The 17,366-nt window shown below is 32.5% G+C and overlaps 2 protein-coding genes across 5 annotated transcripts; one reads left to right on the forward strand and one right to left on the reverse strand.

The window, feature by feature from the left end:
• The first annotated feature begins 730 nt into the window (after positions 1 to 730).
• Positions 731 to 5,051, forward strand: LOC127253382 (probable galactinol--sucrose galactosyltransferase 2). The gene is made up of 13 exons (XM_051277947.1): positions 731 to 1,177; positions 1,679 to 1,890; positions 1,977 to 2,067; positions 2,151 to 2,199; positions 2,305 to 2,396; positions 2,471 to 2,578; positions 2,704 to 2,832; positions 3,059 to 3,611; positions 3,700 to 3,767; positions 3,842 to 3,976; positions 4,126 to 4,340; positions 4,507 to 4,595; positions 4,691 to 5,051. The coding sequence occupies exons 1-13, from the start codon at positions 840 to 842 to the stop codon at positions 4,961 to 4,963; spliced, it is 2,352 nt and encodes a 783-aa protein (XP_051133904.1). The 5' UTR covers positions 731 to 839; the 3' UTR covers positions 4,964 to 5,051.
• Positions 5,052 to 10,852: 5,801 nt separating this feature from the next.
• LOC127253429 (snRNA-activating protein complex subunit) lies at positions 10,853 to 17,278 on the reverse strand. Of its 4 annotated transcripts, XM_051278032.1 has the most exons (13): positions 17,157 to 17,268; positions 16,575 to 16,752; positions 16,406 to 16,461; positions 15,532 to 15,598; positions 15,358 to 15,418; positions 14,785 to 14,978; positions 14,622 to 14,710; positions 14,450 to 14,534; positions 13,749 to 13,844; positions 13,446 to 13,571; positions 13,107 to 13,367; positions 11,912 to 12,227; positions 10,853 to 10,973 (listed from the first exon to the last, which is right to left on the reverse strand). In XM_051278032.1, the coding sequence occupies exons 2-12, from the start codon at positions 16,710 to 16,712 to the stop codon at positions 11,925 to 11,927; spliced, it is 1,476 nt and encodes a 491-aa protein (XP_051133989.1). In that variant the 5' UTR covers positions 16,713 to 16,752; positions 17,157 to 17,268; the 3' UTR covers positions 10,853 to 10,973; positions 11,912 to 11,924. The 4 variants fall into 4 exon arrangements, with proteins under 4 accessions (XP_051133989.1, XP_051133987.1, XP_051133986.1 ...); XM_051278030.1 differs by lacking the exon at positions 10,853 to 10,973 and having other exon boundaries at positions 11,670 to 12,227; positions 17,161 to 17,278; XM_051278029.1 differs by lacking the exon at positions 10,853 to 10,973 and having other exon boundaries at positions 11,670 to 12,227.
• Between the last annotated feature and the right edge of the window lie 88 nt (positions 17,279 to 17,366).

Below are 17,366 nucleotides of genomic sequence, written 5' to 3' on the forward strand. Positions count from 1 at the left end.
TTTAAATAGTTTTAACTATGGATTTTATTTAAATTGGAGTAACTACTTAAGTAACAAAATGTTCTAACATATTTTTTATTTCATGTCTTTTTAAAACTTTTTAATTATAGTATTATATATATATATATATATTTTTAACACGGAACTACTGCAGCCGCTGCCCGAAAGTGTAACGATAGTACTTTTGTAAATAGCAGTAATAATAAGTATATTCTTTTATTATTAATTTTTAAATTTTTTTTATTATTATTTTGTTCCAGCTTATGTTGACGTGTATCATCTTATTCTAAAAAGAAAGTTTCTATAGATAAGAAATAATTGGTCTGAGTATTAACACACAGCCAGTTGAGCACCAAACAAATTATAAATAAATTTAGTAAAAAAATAATAATAAAATAAAAAACTATTTGGGTCATTTTCTTATCGACGTGGATAATACAATTTATTTAACACGTGTTTATAACATTATCTTTTATTATAACATCTTTTTAATTCTCACACATTAATTTTTTAATACATGTAATAAATTATATCCATTTAATCGAATACAATTTTTAAAAAATAGATAAAAATAATTTTTTCTTTTATAAAACAATAGAACAAGTGATATTTTTATATTTTTGTAAGACTGAAAAATTATATGCTTTGTATTTAAACAAATAAAATTAAAACAAAAAAATACATACCTTTCAAGTAGAAAGAGAAAATAAATACCATTAATGGCGGCCGACGCGGCTATGAGAAGAAACTTATTACTCTACAACAATTCCATAATAATAATAATAATAATAATAATAATTCATTTATTTATTTCTTCATTCATTCATTAATTTCGGCTGATGGCTGTTTGCGCGTCGTCTTTGCGAACCCTGCAATGGAGAAGTTCCGGCGCCGGCGGAAATGTCCGTTCATCTCTGGCCGCCGACGGCCGTCCGGAAAGGCTTTTGAGATTCCGTAAAAGCGGCGGCTATGGCGTCATCAGGCGGCGCTTTGTGCTCACCACGGCGGCCGCCGCCGTGGAAGATCGATGCCTGAGGTTCGGTGGGACGGCCGCCGATGCTCTCGTGGATGTTCCGGAGAATGTCGTAATCACGCCGCATTCCGAGTCGTCGGCGTTTTTGGGCGCCGCCGCCGATGAGAGCCGCTCCCGCCATGTCTTCAAGCTCGGCCTCATTGAGTAAGCTCTTCGTCCCAAAGTATTTTCATTGAGATAAAATGATTGTTCTAATTTTTTGTACATTTTGTTTTGCTAGGGATAAAAAATTAAAAAAAAAAATAAAAATTGATCATCGAATACGATGTCTCAGAATAAGCGGCAACTGAAATTAAAATTCTAATACTGTGCTGAATAGTACACATATGCTAACAAACAATATATTAAATTACTATTGACAATATCACATATAATGATGAACACATAACATATGTCCCTTTTTATAGGTTACATTTGCTGAATTTTTCAAATCAACATTGTGAATATCATATTTTTTCGATACTTTCATTTTTCATAAATAATTATATTTTTTATTTATTTTTTTTAGTACGCGTAACTATTTTTCACACTAATATAGGAACATTTAAATTGAAATTCAAATAAATAAACTAGTTAGAAACCAAAACTAACTAAACAAACTCTACGTGTTAGTTGTCATTACAACAACGTTGTTGTTTGAAGCAGAGGTACAAGATTACTGAGTCTATTCCGGTTCAAAATATGGTGGATGATCCCCCGGGTCGGGAACTCGGCTCGGGACATTCCGGTTGAGACACAGATGCTGCTGCTCGAAGCCGGCGCCGGATACATACTCTTCTTACCTCTGGTAGCCGGCGAATACCGGAGCAGCCTCCAGGGGAACTCTGCCGACGAGCTTCAAGTTTGCGTCGAAACAGGTCATCCTCATCCTCATTGAATCTCATGATCGATGAATTCTTTTGATTTCCTAATCTCGAAGCCTCGTACTAACATTCTTAAACAGGTGATTCCGCGATAATCGCGTCTTCGTTTCCGGAGGCTGTTTTCGTGAGCTACGGACAAAACCCGTTCGATTTGATCAAGGAATCGATGAAGTACGTCATCTTTAGATTTCGATTCGCTTAAAAATTCGTTATGTTTTGATTGTGTAGTGTAAGATCATCTCGATCGGGCGCAGGATACTGCAGAAGCACACCGGCGCGTTCGCTCTTAGAGAGACAAAACAGGTGAGCCGGCTGGCGACATGGCGCTGTCTTAATACCGAGGTTTAGGACTACGTACATTGTCTGAGTCTGAGTCTGAGGATTTTTTCTTTTCGTCGAATGGCGCAGATACCGGGCATCCTCGACTGGTTCGGTTGGTGCACGTGGGATGCATTCTACCACGACGTTAATCCTAAGGGCATCCGCGACGGCCTTAAGAGGTTAGCTCCGTCACCGTTGTCTCCTTCTTACAACATTTTTTTCGATTAAACCTCGGTTAGTTTCTTTCGTGCAGCTTGTCTGAAGGTGGCACGCCGGCGAGGTTTCTAATCATCGATGACGGCTGGCAAGACACAACCAATGAGTTTGCGAAAGACGGGGAGCCTTTTGTCGATGGGATACAGTAAGTCAGTCAATGTATTCATTTTACCATTTTAGATTATTCACAGTTAGTAAATACAGTTTTCACCAAATAATAAAATACTCTTACATTTTACTTAAAATGATTTTGCCTTAAACAATACTAAGGTTCGCAGCGAGATTGATGAGTGTCGAGGAAAATGCCAAGTTCCGGAAGGCACCAGGAGACGATTCGGTGAACACACCGCATAGTCTAAAGGACTTCGTCTCGGAAATAAAGACAATTTACAGCATCAAGTACGTTTACATGTCTCATTTCTTCATTTATCGTCGAACATAATAACTGTAACATCCCAGTAGACTCAAACCAAAATTTTACTGCTACATCAAACTAAGGGATCGATTTTACCAAGTTAGCCAAACTGATATAATATAACTAATAAAACAATTCAATTTTTTTTTTTTTTTTGTTGGCTCAAATCGAAAAATGTTAAAATGACCTTCGACGATTTGATCGGGACAGATACGTCTACGTATGGCACGCGCTTATGGGATATTGGGGCGGATTGCATCCCGACGCGCCGGGTACCAAGAAGTACAACCCGACGATAAGGTACCCTATCCAATCTCCGGGAAATCTCGCGCACTCCCGCGACCTCGCAATGGATGCCATGGAGGCTTACGGCGTCGGCACTGTCGATCCTGAAAAGGCATCCGGGTTCTACAACGATATGCATAGCTACCTCGTCGCTCAAGGAGTCGACGGAGTTAAAGTCGACGTACAAAACATTCTCGAAACGTTGGCCACCGGGTTAGGGGGCCGAGTCCCCCTAACCCGACACTTCCAACAATGTCTTCAAAAATCCGTATCCGAAAACTTCTCGGACAATGGCCTAATATGTTGCATGGCACAAAACACGGATTCGGTGTATAGCTCGAGTACAAGTGCCATGACTCGGGCGTCGGATGACTATTATCCGAACAACCCGAGAACGCAAACGCTACACATCGCTTCCGTGGCTTACAACAGCTTGTTCTTCGGCGAAGTACTCGTCCCCGATTGGGACATGTTCTATGTAAGAATCGAACAACCTATTTTCCAACTTCATCGTTCTCGGATTGAGTTTTTTTTTTTTTTTTTTCTTCTACGTTATTGTTTTGTAGAGCCTTCATGAGGCAGCCGAGTTTCATGCCGTCGCCCGTGCTGTTGGAGGCTGCGGAGTCTATATCAGGTGTGAAATATCGAACTTTATTATTTTTTTTCCTTCTTTCTTCCTCGAACTTTATTAAGGTTGTCTAATTTCAGCGACAAGCCCGGAAAACACGACTTCAAGATCCTGAAAAGGCTTGTGTTGCCCGACGGATCGGTTTTGAGGGCAAAGCATCACGGGAGACCGACTCGCGACTGTTTATTTAGCGATCCCGTCATGGATGGAACAAGGCATGTTTTTCGACGAACCCCCCTCCCCCTACCCATCCCCTATATATATGTGCGTAAATTTTATTGCATAATTTACCATTAGTTTATCGTCGAAATAGTGAATAACACTTATTTTTTTTTTTGTTATTATCGAATCGCTTATTCTTTAGTCTCATGAAGATATGGAACATGAACAAGGTCACCGGTGTCCTGGCAGTGTTTAACTGCCAGGGCGCCGGGACATGGCCCGGATTGCAAAAATCCATTCAAGTCGAGAATTCGGAGCTATCAGGACACATATCTCCTTCTGACATCGACTATCTCGCAGAAATTTCTCCAAGACAACATTGGAATGGCGACTACGCCGTGTATTCCTTCCAATCAGGTCCAAATCTACGTCTCTGTTCTCCTTAAACTTTTATGTTATCATCATTTTTCTTTTTTCACTATCAGTCATTATGATTTCCTATAAAAATATGTTAGTTTCTCTGACAAAACATTGTATCAACCTATTATTATTTAAATATAAAATACAAACTAAAATTTTTCAGGAACAATTGGTCGCCTCTCAGCAAACAAAAAAATAGACGTGACATACAAAACCTTACAATGCGATATTTTCACCGTATCTCCGATTGAGGTAGTTTTACAATCACACATTTATTTTTCTTCAAAATAGTTGGCGAGTTAGAAATAACAAAGTAGGTGAAAATTTTGCGTGCATGAATCTTGTAGGTGTATTATGATAATCTAGGAATTGAGTTCGCGCCAATTGGATTGATCGATATGTACAATTCGGGAGGCGCCGTGGATTCCATCGAGGCTGCCGGAGATTCCAAAATCCGAATCCGCGGAAGAGGTGAAGGGGTTTTCGGAGGATTTTCGAGCTCGAAACCTAAGACTTGCTTTGTTAATGGGAAGAATGAACATTTTGATATAGAAGATAATATCTTTAAAATTAGGGTTCCTATAGGAACTTGTTCTTGGGTGATTGATGTTCATTATTGATGTATTTTATTTTATTTTTTTCTTTTTAAGTATTTTTCTATGTACCGAATCAATTTATTTTGTTATTTTGTTTCCCTTGAAATTAGTCTATTAATTTTTATTTTTTAATAATTGTACTTTTCATATAATTATAAAAAATACTTATAATTTATATATTATTACAAAAATACCATCATAATTATTAACTAAGTTGTCGTTTTTAAAGAGAAAAAATTAATTTTCAGACTAATCTAAAATTAATTTTAAAGTACTTTCAAATATATATAAATGAATATTTGAAAAAAAAAAAATTAGGGTATAACAAATTAATTTTTAATTTTATTTTATTTTATTTTTTTAAACACGAGAACTTCTCACGGGATCACTAATTTTGGAATGTTGATGAAATTTGATGTGTTAAGCTACTACCGATTCTTCATCTAACAAATGAAGTTTTAGCAGGAAGGATGAGTACAAATCATATAACTTTGTATTAATAGATATATGTTGTTTATAATGGAGTTTTTTTTTTTTTAGAGAAAATATTTGTTCATTATTTATTATTTTTTAGTGGTAGAAATCCTATCAATATTATTTAAAAAATATAATATATATATATAATATAGTATATTTTATGATCTTGTAGAAAATCAATATTCTAATATAAAATATTATTTTTAAAATTATTTATATTCTCTATACTTCAAATAAAAAAATATACATCAAATTCAAACACTAAACAAATAAACCGGTATTTAGACTTTATTAGCCAAACTATTTTTCACTTGAAATAATTTTCAATATATAATACTATACATATTTTTTTACATACAGTTAATATTTAATATAAAATAATATTTTTTTATTATTATTATTAACATTGATTCTCTATTTTATATAAAAAAATATTAAAAAAAATTAATTTTTTAAAATAAATTCACTTCTTTTTATTTATAAAATTATATTTAAAATAAGATATTAAAAAACTGTTAGTTACATAAACAAGAAAATACTATTTGAAGTCACGATGATCATGTGAAAAAGGGCATTCCCACTATCATGCCTCAAATCCATCCATAATAATCCCATGTAACCTTCCCTTGACAAATTCATTAACATATAAATTTTATTAATATATATATATATATATATTTCATTTTCGTCAGTACAAACCCAATACTAAACCAATTGAGATATACTTTATTTGTTTTAATTTTATAGTAATATCTTATTTATATTACTTATTAATATATTTAATACATATATATTTTTTCATAAATTGGGCCTGTTCAGCATGGCCCAATTATAACAGGCTTAGGCCTAATCCAACCCAAAGTTATTGAAGCCCATAACTATTTTTTTTGTTTAGATCTTATTTAACTTGGTTTTTATTTTTGTCAGCTCTAATTATTTTGTTATTTTGCATTTATATATAAAAATTATACTTGTGTGTAAAGAATATTTGCAATTTATAGTATAAAATTAAGTTTGAGAAATAAATTTAAATAAAAAAATTAAATATAACTTTTAGTGGATAGACAGGAGAGAGATATTATAGGAGTATATATGGCTTTGCTTTATGCATACTATTCCCATGTCACCCAAAATCCATGCCCTTGGAACTAATAATGTACTTACTTGTATTTTTATTTTGATATTATATATTTATTTTTTTGATATTCTTAAAAGTGAATATATATTTTAATTAAAATTTTTAATAAAAAATAAATGTTGAATATGTATATGTTTTCTTTTTTAGACGACATTGAATAGCAATTAAAAATCAAGAAAAAAGATGCAAGTAAACCATTCACTCTCTCTACGTACATATGCTATCATATCAAGAAAAATCTGATATTAGAGTTTGAATTATTATCATAAAATTAAGTAATACTTTCTCCATCTTTGTATGTAGTTTTAAAAATATTAGTATTATATTGGGATATAGTAGGAATAAAGTAGAAATGATTAAAATAACCTTATTAGTATGTGTGATATAAAGGTAATGACGTTTGTGTAATATATTGTAAGTTGTAAGGGTACTTGTAATGTTAGGTAGATAGTACAGTTAGGAAATTGATACTTTTTTATGGAACAGACTAAACTGAAAAAAATGGATACTTTGTTATGGGACGGATGGAGTAATTAAATTCATGTTGAATTTACAGTATCTGCATGATTTTCTCACCATATAGAGATAGACAACACATAATTTCGCATAGAACATGTTTAAAGGTATTTTATAAATATATATCCTGTGTTAAAATCAATAATATGTATTGTATGAATTATTATTTATTAGTTAATACTTTTTGTTTTGTACTCCATCTATCATGAGACCTTTGGAGTTTTCGGTAAAAGATTAAAAAATAAGTGGAAATATATATATTTTTGTTTTTGATTTTATATATATAAAAAATAATTATATATGTAATGACATATTTATAATTTCAAAACAAAATTAGAGTATTTTGGTATTTATATATAATAAAAAAATAAATATGTGAGAGAAATGAAAATGATATAAAGAATCCTTTAAATTACGACGAAATGAGTATTATATTAATATAAAATATATACTATACTTTTAATATTATATGTGTTGCTTGTATATTTATTAAAAATTATAAAATCAGTACGATAAAAGCAACCTATATATATATATATAGAAAGAGAGAGATATAACCTATATATATATAGAGAGAGAAATAACCTATATATATATATATAGAGAGAGAGAGAGAGGCATGAAAATGTTGTAACAGTGTGTAACAAACTTGAAAGTAGTGGCAGATAGAATTCGAAATTCCTACAATCACTCACTTACCAAAATGAGGCCCTAAATATGTCTACTTCTTTCTTCATATGCATATATATATATATATATATACATATAATTAAAAATCTGTATTCATTATTATCGCTTCAATCCACTTCGTCTGAATCGCAGAGATCCGATCCAATCTTCATTAATTTCCTCGAAACTCTTAACCGTCATCCATGGAAAACAACGGCGGAGGAGACGGCAGCCGGAAACGCAAAAGACCAAGAAGCGACGGCGGAAACAAGTCGGAATCATCGTCGTCGTCGTCATCATCGACGTCATCGACATCGTCGTCGTCGTCGTCGCAAAAAAGCAAGAGACAGGAATTCCTGATCGATTTCGTCAAGGTTAACGACGGCGACGACGACGATTCTTACAGCTTCCGCGACGGCGCCGGAATATTCGATTTCCCGTGGCTGAAGGAGGACGGCGGCGGCGTGGTGTTCCAAGTGAAGGACTACTTGGAGCCCGACGACCTTTTTGCGCCTTATTTGGATCTGGGCCGGGCCGAGGACTCGCCGGCCCGGGTTTGGGAGCTAGGGTTTGACGGCGGCGGGCAGGGACTGTGGTCGTGGAAAATCGAGGACGAACTGCGGGGATCTTTGGACGGCCAGGATTGCATCTGGAGGTCATCTTTGTTTGATGATCATGATCGTGATCGGACGGTCGGCGGTGAACGAAATGATGGTGATGATCATCTTAATCGTCCGTGATTATCTATCCGTTAGGGTTTCGTTTTAAGGTTTTGAACAATAAGCACGACATATGGATGGAGGCAGATTATTACAATTTACAGTTATGTGGTGGATCTGTTTGGATCCCTACCTAACCCAACCCTTTTTTTTACTATTATTTATTTATAAAACCGGACTCTATTTATGTATATATTTTGAATTTCTTTTTTTAAAAAAAGTTAGATTAAATAGTTATTTTTATTTATTTTAAAAATTTTGACATTATTTTTATTTAATTTTTTTAAAGAAATTAATCAAATACTCCTTCCTCCTATAATTAACTTAATATATTTTGGATTGGCAGAAATATTTAAAAAATATATATTTTATTAAAAATGATAAAAGTATAAAAATAATTGAGAATATTTATTAAAAAAAAAAAATTAAAAAGTGGAGAGAATGTGAATATATAACGTGTAATAATGATTGGTTGTAACATTTGTTTAAAAATATTTAATAAAGAGTAAAAATAAAATGCTTATATTTTGACTTTATTAAAATTAATAACAAAATAAATTTAAAATAAAATGTTGATATTTTGATTTTATTAAAATTAATAACAAAATAAATTTAAAATAAAATGTTGATATTTTGATTTTATTAAAATTAATAACAAAGTAAATTTAATGTACTGACAAAAAAAAATATTGAGTAAGTTTGGCTGATAGAGACAATATGTATATATATTTTTAAAATTTTTCAAAGGGTTAAAAACTCTAAGTGAAAATAGGATTTGTTTGGTTTTATTTGAAATTAAGATAATTATCTGAGTTTTGATTTAATAGTAATTTAATATTTTATAAAATAAAATAACATATTTTTATTAAAAATTATTCGTAATAAATAATATTTAGTATACAAAAATACAAAATATTAGCAGAAATTGAGTGAGTGGAAGAGAAGGGAGATGTGAGAGATTTTCCGGGAGTGTACAAACTTTTTTTATGGCTAATTTCGCTAATCTTTTATTTATTTTTTTTGTATATGTATTATTGTTCAAATAATTCCATCGAAAATAGTGTTTTGATTTGAACTGGTATAGTTCTATGTAATAAAATAGGTGTTATATATATATATATATAATATTTTGAATATAAAATTAATATTTAGTATAATATAATAAATAAATAAATAAATAATTATACAAATGATTTGATTTTTCTATCGAAAAAAGAAATGAATATTATAAATTCTTTCAAAACTTCCAACTAAACACGCTCAAGTGGACTCAAATATTCCGATCATTCCATATTATTTTAATAATTTCAGTGTAATAATTTATTCATAATTGAATTGTGTCATGTTATAAGTTGAAATGGTATTAAATATGGATTTAGCTGGGATTGAGGTGTTAAATATATATATATATATATATTCTATAATAAAAATATATTATTTCATTTTATAAAATATTATTTAAAAAATTTACGAATTAGTTCATTTAAATATAACATTTTTTAAAAAAAATTACAATTCTTAATAACAAATAAATACTAACATTTAAATATATAAGCTCCCTTACGTACACTTTTTCCTATTAGATACATTTTTGGAAAAATTAATAACAAAAAATACTAACATTTAAATATAGTTTTTTACTATCGATTTATTTATTATTATTTTTAAAAAAAAACTACAAAATTTTCTATATAAGTGGAGCTGATATAATATATATGTACAAACATATAACCACGTACTTAGAATAAAAATAAAAATAAAAATAAAAATAAATGTCGCAACGAATATTTATTTTGTTATTAAAAATAAATGAAATTTTACGATGTCCAAAATAAACGTTATCACACTAAAACTGTTGCAATAAAAACACGTAAAGATTACTATACGCAGAAATCTACCGTAACTGTGCCTATAAATACCGTTGAGATTAAATTTCCCAAATATGAACAAATCCAAACCCTAATTAACTCACCGGAAGCAATGGCGATTTTCCGATCGACCGTCCTCTACGCCGCCGTCTTCCTCATCCTCCTCCGCAGCTCCGCGGAAGAGAACGCCGATTTGACCACCACCGTCTGCCGGAGCGCCAACGACCACGAGTTCTGCCGGCAAATCATGACGGCGTATCCGGAGATTCCCGACGCCGAATCGCTCGCCGTCGTGTTTTTCCGGCTGGCCTACTCTAACGCCACCAGCGTCCAGGATTACATCTCGGAGGAGCTCGGCGACACATCCGTCGCCGCCGGAGACGGTGGCGGCGACGGCGACGGCGTGGAGAATAACTTGAGGAAATGCGGCGACGATTACGAGACGGTGGTGCAGAGGCTGGACGAGATAATCGACGATTTGATTTCCAATTATTATTATCAGCTGGACGTGATGACGACGGAGGCGGCGGAGCGGGTCCGCGACTGCGACGCCGCCGTGGGGCGGCAGTGGCGGCCGTTGGCGAAGATGAACGACGATATGCAGAAGCTTCTGAATATATGCTACGTTATAACGAAGCTTAATTTAACTGCGTAGAAAAATATATATATATATATATATACATATTAAATTAAGTTATATTCGTGTTTTTTATTTTATGGATTTATGGGAAATATATAATCCTAGAATGTAAGTGTGTGGATTATGTTTTTAATATTATTCTGAATATTTAATAGTGTTTAATTTAGAATATATAAATAGTGGGTTGTAAAGTTTGTTTATTTTTACGAAATACTATGTATATATATTGTTTTTTATTTGAATAATAATAATAAAATTTTTAAAAAAAAAACTTAAATATTAAATAGTAAAATTTAAACTATATTTTAATATTATCTTCGTTTGAAAGTAACAAGACCGTAACTTTTTTTTATTTTTTTTTACTTATAAATTTTTAAATATTAGTCGTAAGTACAAATTAGAAAAAAAAAAATATTTATAAAATATATTATATAAATATAAAAATACTTGTAATATTAAATAAAAATAATACTATAATATCTTATAAAAATATAATACTATATTTTTATTAAAATTGGTGCCAGTAAACTGCTAATAAATTATTTGAGTCTTGGGCATAACCATAAAATTTTTACACCATTAATCTTACAAGTATTTTTGTTTATGTATAATTTATTTGGAGTAAACAATTTTATCAATAAGAAATAATAACTTTATATGACTTTACCTACATTATGATTAAACAATTCAATGTATTAATATTTATATAATCTACAAATTTCGCACATGTTCAAGAAAAACGAAAATCCCTTTGATACAAATTAAATTTTCCAACAAAATTCGAATCCCCAAAATTTAAAAATGTACAAATGAATAAACATATCAAGAAATCAAAGAAAACCTAAACCCAATAAATCTAATCCAAGAACTCATGTAAAATTTAACCTCATCATAGAATATAAACTCTTTCAGATTTCCAGAAAGAAAAACTACAAAGCAGCGTACCATTTTCACTGGATCACTTGTCGAATCCGCCGAGCAAATCATGATGACAGTCGTAGACTCTGTAATCGCCATAGAGCAGCATTCCATCGCCGTAGTGAAGCATATAATAACAAACGTTGCAGAAGTAACAGGGATTCGACCCCGCCCATTTGTCGTCGATTGTCATCTTCTCTGCCCTGTAAATTTTGCATACCGAGCATTTCCTGTAGCGCAGCTTTGGTTGATAAGTTGTGAGGGGATAAGCTGCTCGGTTCTGTACATCCTCGGAATTAATCAACCTCATATTTCGTATTACAATTACATGTTTACAGTCCCCCTACGAAAAGAAATGAAATTAGCATAGAACACGGAGCCAAGTCAAGACAGTCGAGTTGAGCAAAGTTAATTAATACAATCCAGCAGAATCTCTGATTAGGAAGCACGTCTTACAGATTATAAGTCAACATAGATTTCGACCATCTTTAGTGATATTCCGGTGGCCCTCGTTTTTGGGAATATTCAAAATTTGCAAATTTGAGATACCTAAATAGCACAATAAGGCTTGATTCAAGCTCGAATTGTTTTTAACGTAACTAAATTCGAGCTCGAGAACTCATCTTGTTTGGTATGAACTTAAACTTGATTCGAGCCAAAAAATTGATGTTCATTGATTTGTCTTAAAGCTAATTTAAATGGGGAACGCTCAAGTTCAACTCAAGTGGAAAAATCTAAAAATAAATAAAACTCAGACTCACATAGGAATTAGGATCAATAACAGTTTTACTAATCAGAATTAACAAAATACCAACAGATTGAATCCTTACAAAGTTCATGAGATAGAAGAAAGATTTCGAATGGAGCAGTAACTAATTCTTCAAGTATTTCAACAGTCATCGTCCAATTTCCTAAACTTGGACTTGATTAATGCAATTTAGCACTTAAAAATACAAACCTAAGAAATAATGTCTATTTAGCAGTTCAGAACCACAATGCTAGTCCAAATTCAAGGCCGTGAAACAGTGCTTTGTGCAAAAATTTAATCAAATTCAGAATATCTTATCACAAAGAACACTTCACCTCCAACACAATAAATTTCTAAATCATCTCGAAGGTTTTTCTTTTTTTTTTTTTTTGAATAATACAATAGTGACACAGCAAGAAGGTATAAGTATCATCATTGTTCTTATTGATAATTCATGAAAGAAAGAAAATGTACCTGATGGCAGTAAATGTATCCGGCACCGACCCGAAATCTAATATCACGGAATCTTGTAGTCTGCATTTCCGTGGATTTCAACCTTGGCAAATGTTGTTTCTTTTCACTGCCCAAAAGCGCCTTTTGCTTCTGGTGTGATACACCAGAAGTAACATATTCCCACTTTTCAAGAGCATCATCCTTAGAGTTTTCGAGCCAATCAAGTATTGGCTTACTATAGTCTACAGCAGAAGGGTCCCTTGTATCATTAAAGAAAACATCCTGCACAAAAAATCATTACAACCGTTTTAGCATAGGAAAAGGCCGTAAGCCAGGTATCAAAACAAGTCAGAAAATTACTTCAATCAGGAAGTAGCCGGAGGGATTGTGTTTCCCATCCTTTTTCATTAAGTCATCTGTCGAACAATATATTTTGTCCTTCACTTCTGTAAGAAATTGCTGTCCGAGAACCAAGAATTCTTGAGTCTGCATATGGGGCAGAAAAATAGTTACTCCAAGGAAATGCAGAGATATATATAAAATTGAAGACAGCGACTAACACAGGATACTAAACAACAGGAAAAAAGGACGTAGAATAAACAGAATTTCGAAAATCATTCACTGCGCTGTTCAGGGGTGCCGATAAGTGAGATGAGTACAAACCTTCAGCAATGCTTTTCGCGGGTGGTAAATCTCAAAACACAGGACAGACTCAGGAAAATGCACTGGTACATTATCAAAAGTATTTGAGGCTCTGACCTGCAATGCATTATTGCAAACCATAAACACACTTAAAGAAATAATAGGAGCAAAATGACATTAAGAAATATAATACACATAAACAAAAGATCACAAGATTATATATGCAGCATTTCTAGTCAGTAAGGAAGGTAAAGACAACTTTATTAGTTATGTTGCTTCTTGCTTCAATTAGAATCTGAATTATTATTACAGTATTCATCAATGAGGGCTTTCTAAAGAATTTTCAAAATTCATTCGTTTCATATTTTCCCTTTCAGATTTCCATAATTAGAGTATTAGACAATCTTGACATGTATTGTAGTATACTAATAGCTGTTTGGTTATTGTTCGGAATTGATTTGAAATGGGTGTTGATTTGAATTTTTGTCTAAACAGTATTTTGATGTGATATTCTGTGAGAGAAAATAATGCAGTTTTACAGAAAACAGTGTGGGCTGAATAGTGTAGATTTGTGTTTGAAATCAGAATCGAAGTATAAATGACTGTTCCAAAATAGAAAATGATATCCACAAGGGCAGAAACCAAATTAGCACAGAACATAGTGTATTGGAAGGGGAAAAAATAATAAAAAGGAAAGGGAAAGAAAGAAAAAGATGACAAACCTGTGTCGAAGCACTGGCAGATTTCAGAGATGTGATCCTTTCAACTTTGGTGGCTGCACCACATCTGGCGCCTCTAGAACTACCACTGGGGATCATAGAAAAAGGCAAAATATGCATGACTGAATCTATGTATTAAATAGATGATAACTAATCTATCTTTGAAAGTTCTTACTCAAACGAATGCAATCTTACAGAAGCTTTCTGTTCTTCTTGATTTTGCTTAATTTTAGCAAGTTGTTCGACCTTCGCCATATAACTTTCCTGGGAAAACAGCAAAGTGTCAAAACATGATCATAGAGCAACAAAACACAGGTCATAAAGTCGTTTATCCGTACATCAAATGAGTTTTTGTTTTTGTTGCCACATGTCCTCTTCTTCCTCTTTCCTAAAGTGTGTTTATTTGTTTTCTGATTGCTGCAAGATCCAACTGGAACTGTGTCTGAGGATTCATATAAGACCATCGCCTTTGAATCACTTTCAGAATGTTGTGGACATACAGAGTTAGGGCCAGCTGCAATGTTATTGTCCCCTGAAAATATTACTAAAAATCAGACACATTTAATATCATGTTGAAGCAGTATAATGGAAAAAGTATCATCATGTGAATGATCTAAAGAAAGATTCCGTAGCTTTCTAGAAAAACATTGAACTCTTGTAAATCCACAAATTGCATTTGATAAATCCCTACAATAAACTCACACAAAAGCCATACACTCTTAGTAGAAAATATTAGGTAAGTTTCCACCGATATTTTTAACCAACACATAAGTATTACACAAATGAGATTTTCAGTGGATTACAAGATCATTAAAAAAAAAAAGGACTAGTAAGCATGCAAAAAGTTGTTAATATGAAAACTTCAAAATAAACAGTGAAAACAAGTATGAGGGAAGCAAGCCCCTTTGTACCTGACCTGGGGCTTAAATGCTCTACCAAAGCTTTCGAAGCATCTTCAGACAATTGACCATCCTGTCATCATTTGAAAAGACAAAAAAATAGGAAAGGAAAATTAAAATCCAGATATGTGATGGCTCATACGCGTTAAGCACAAAGCATTTCACATAAATTTCAAAGCAGTTTACCTTGAAAGCTTCTTCAAATGCTTTAGCGACCAACTCATCCTCCGTGATTATTTTTAGTTCATCAACCCTGATGATTTCATAATGCACGAGGTTAAGCACTTTAAGAGGTAAGCATAGCAATACATATTAATCTAAAAAAAAAAAAAAACATGAATCTCTCTTCTACAAACATGTGTCTTGGAATTTGGTTTTGTTTTCGGGTCTTGGTTATTGGTTTGAATAGTGGTTTGGATATGATGTTTTGTGATGAGAAATATTATATTTTTATAAGGAATTGCAATGGCTGCATAGTAAAAAAAACTGATAAACCAAACTCCAAAAGAGCAAAACCTATAATGCACAAGCGCAAACATAAACAAATATAAATAAACAAATGCTACACCAAAAGCAAATCATCATCAACGTCACATCCATTCATGGTCACTTTTGAGGATACTATCATAGCCCGCTCAAGTGCTTAAAGTAAATCAAGTGTCTTTAAAATTGATGTTTCAATCTTAACAAGTACTCAAATACCACAAATTGCAATGCAAAGCTACAAATACCCGCAAAATGGTTATATACTGGGGCACATATATATCTTTAAAGTCTAGTTTTGGTCTCGCACTATTCATAAAAAAATTTCCCCACAAATCATCAAATCAAACACATATGTTTCATTTAATATATTATACAAAATATTCATATTTTAATTCAAAAATCAAATCAGACACATTTATATCACATCAAATAGTATTTTAATTCAATTTTTTACAATTCCCAAATCCTAATCCAAACCAATTGCTGTGGTCACATGCAAAACACAATATAATCAACCAGGCCTCTAATCTCCGTAACTTTGTGAGAAACATACAGTAAATAAACTGATACTTACAAAATTTCTTCATTGAATGTGTCCGTAGAGTCTCCCGAAAGCTCCGATTTCAGGTTCTGCAAAAATTAAACGAACATGGTAAAAGTCAGAACTTTAATTTACAGTACATGTCAATCTCAAAAATTCAAGAAGGCAACACAATGTAAGCACATAGCAGCAAATAACTCACCTGAAGTTCTACAAATACCATACTTTCGAAATCCGGTACTCTTGTCAGTGGACCGACCATGTCCTGTACATATATTGGACCACCCAGCGGAATCGTAACATGGAGGTCGTCTCCTTGCTCATCTCTGTCCATGGCCATGATCCTTCAATCATATATACATATATATATATATATATATCTGCAATAAAATCAGATGAACTATATCAAGAACGCATGCCATATCAAATCAGTAATAACAATAACTAGATTCACAGAAAAATTCTAAAGAAATTCACATTATAAGCTCGATCCGCAATGATTAACAAGTATAAACATGAAATTCTGTACCTATCGAAACGAAACCCTAACATCAAATCACGACACGGCATGAATCGGTGACAACCAAACAAATTCAACAGCAATTTCGTGTATGAAACGGCGTAATTCAGCTTATATTAAACTATTTACACCGAAAAGCTACTGAAACGGCGCATAGCAACTTCTTCCGATCAAAACCGAAATAATATTGAAATAACAAAACAACAAACACGTCGAAGTTTCTGTAAATTCTTCAAAGTTCTCACAAAGGGAAAAGGATTAAACCTACAATTTCGTCACAAATGCGGCTACGGGAATCGACAGCGACGGGATGAAGTGGTGAAGAAGAGCAAGAAGAGAGGGGCGGCTGTTCGTAGGAAGGTTTAGGGTGACGTTATAATTTAATTATTTGGAAAGTTTCCTTATCAAAAGTTTATCAAAGCGTTTTCAAAAATAAAATTTTATTTTACAAAATATTCATTAAATAATATTTTA

The sequence above is a fragment of the Andrographis paniculata genome, unplaced genomic scaffold (assembly GCF_009805555.1).
Source record: "Andrographis paniculata isolate CXL003 unplaced genomic scaffold, ASM980555v1 Contig50END, whole genome shotgun sequence".
NCBI lineage: Eukaryota > Viridiplantae > Streptophyta > Magnoliopsida > Lamiales > Acanthaceae > Andrographis > Andrographis paniculata.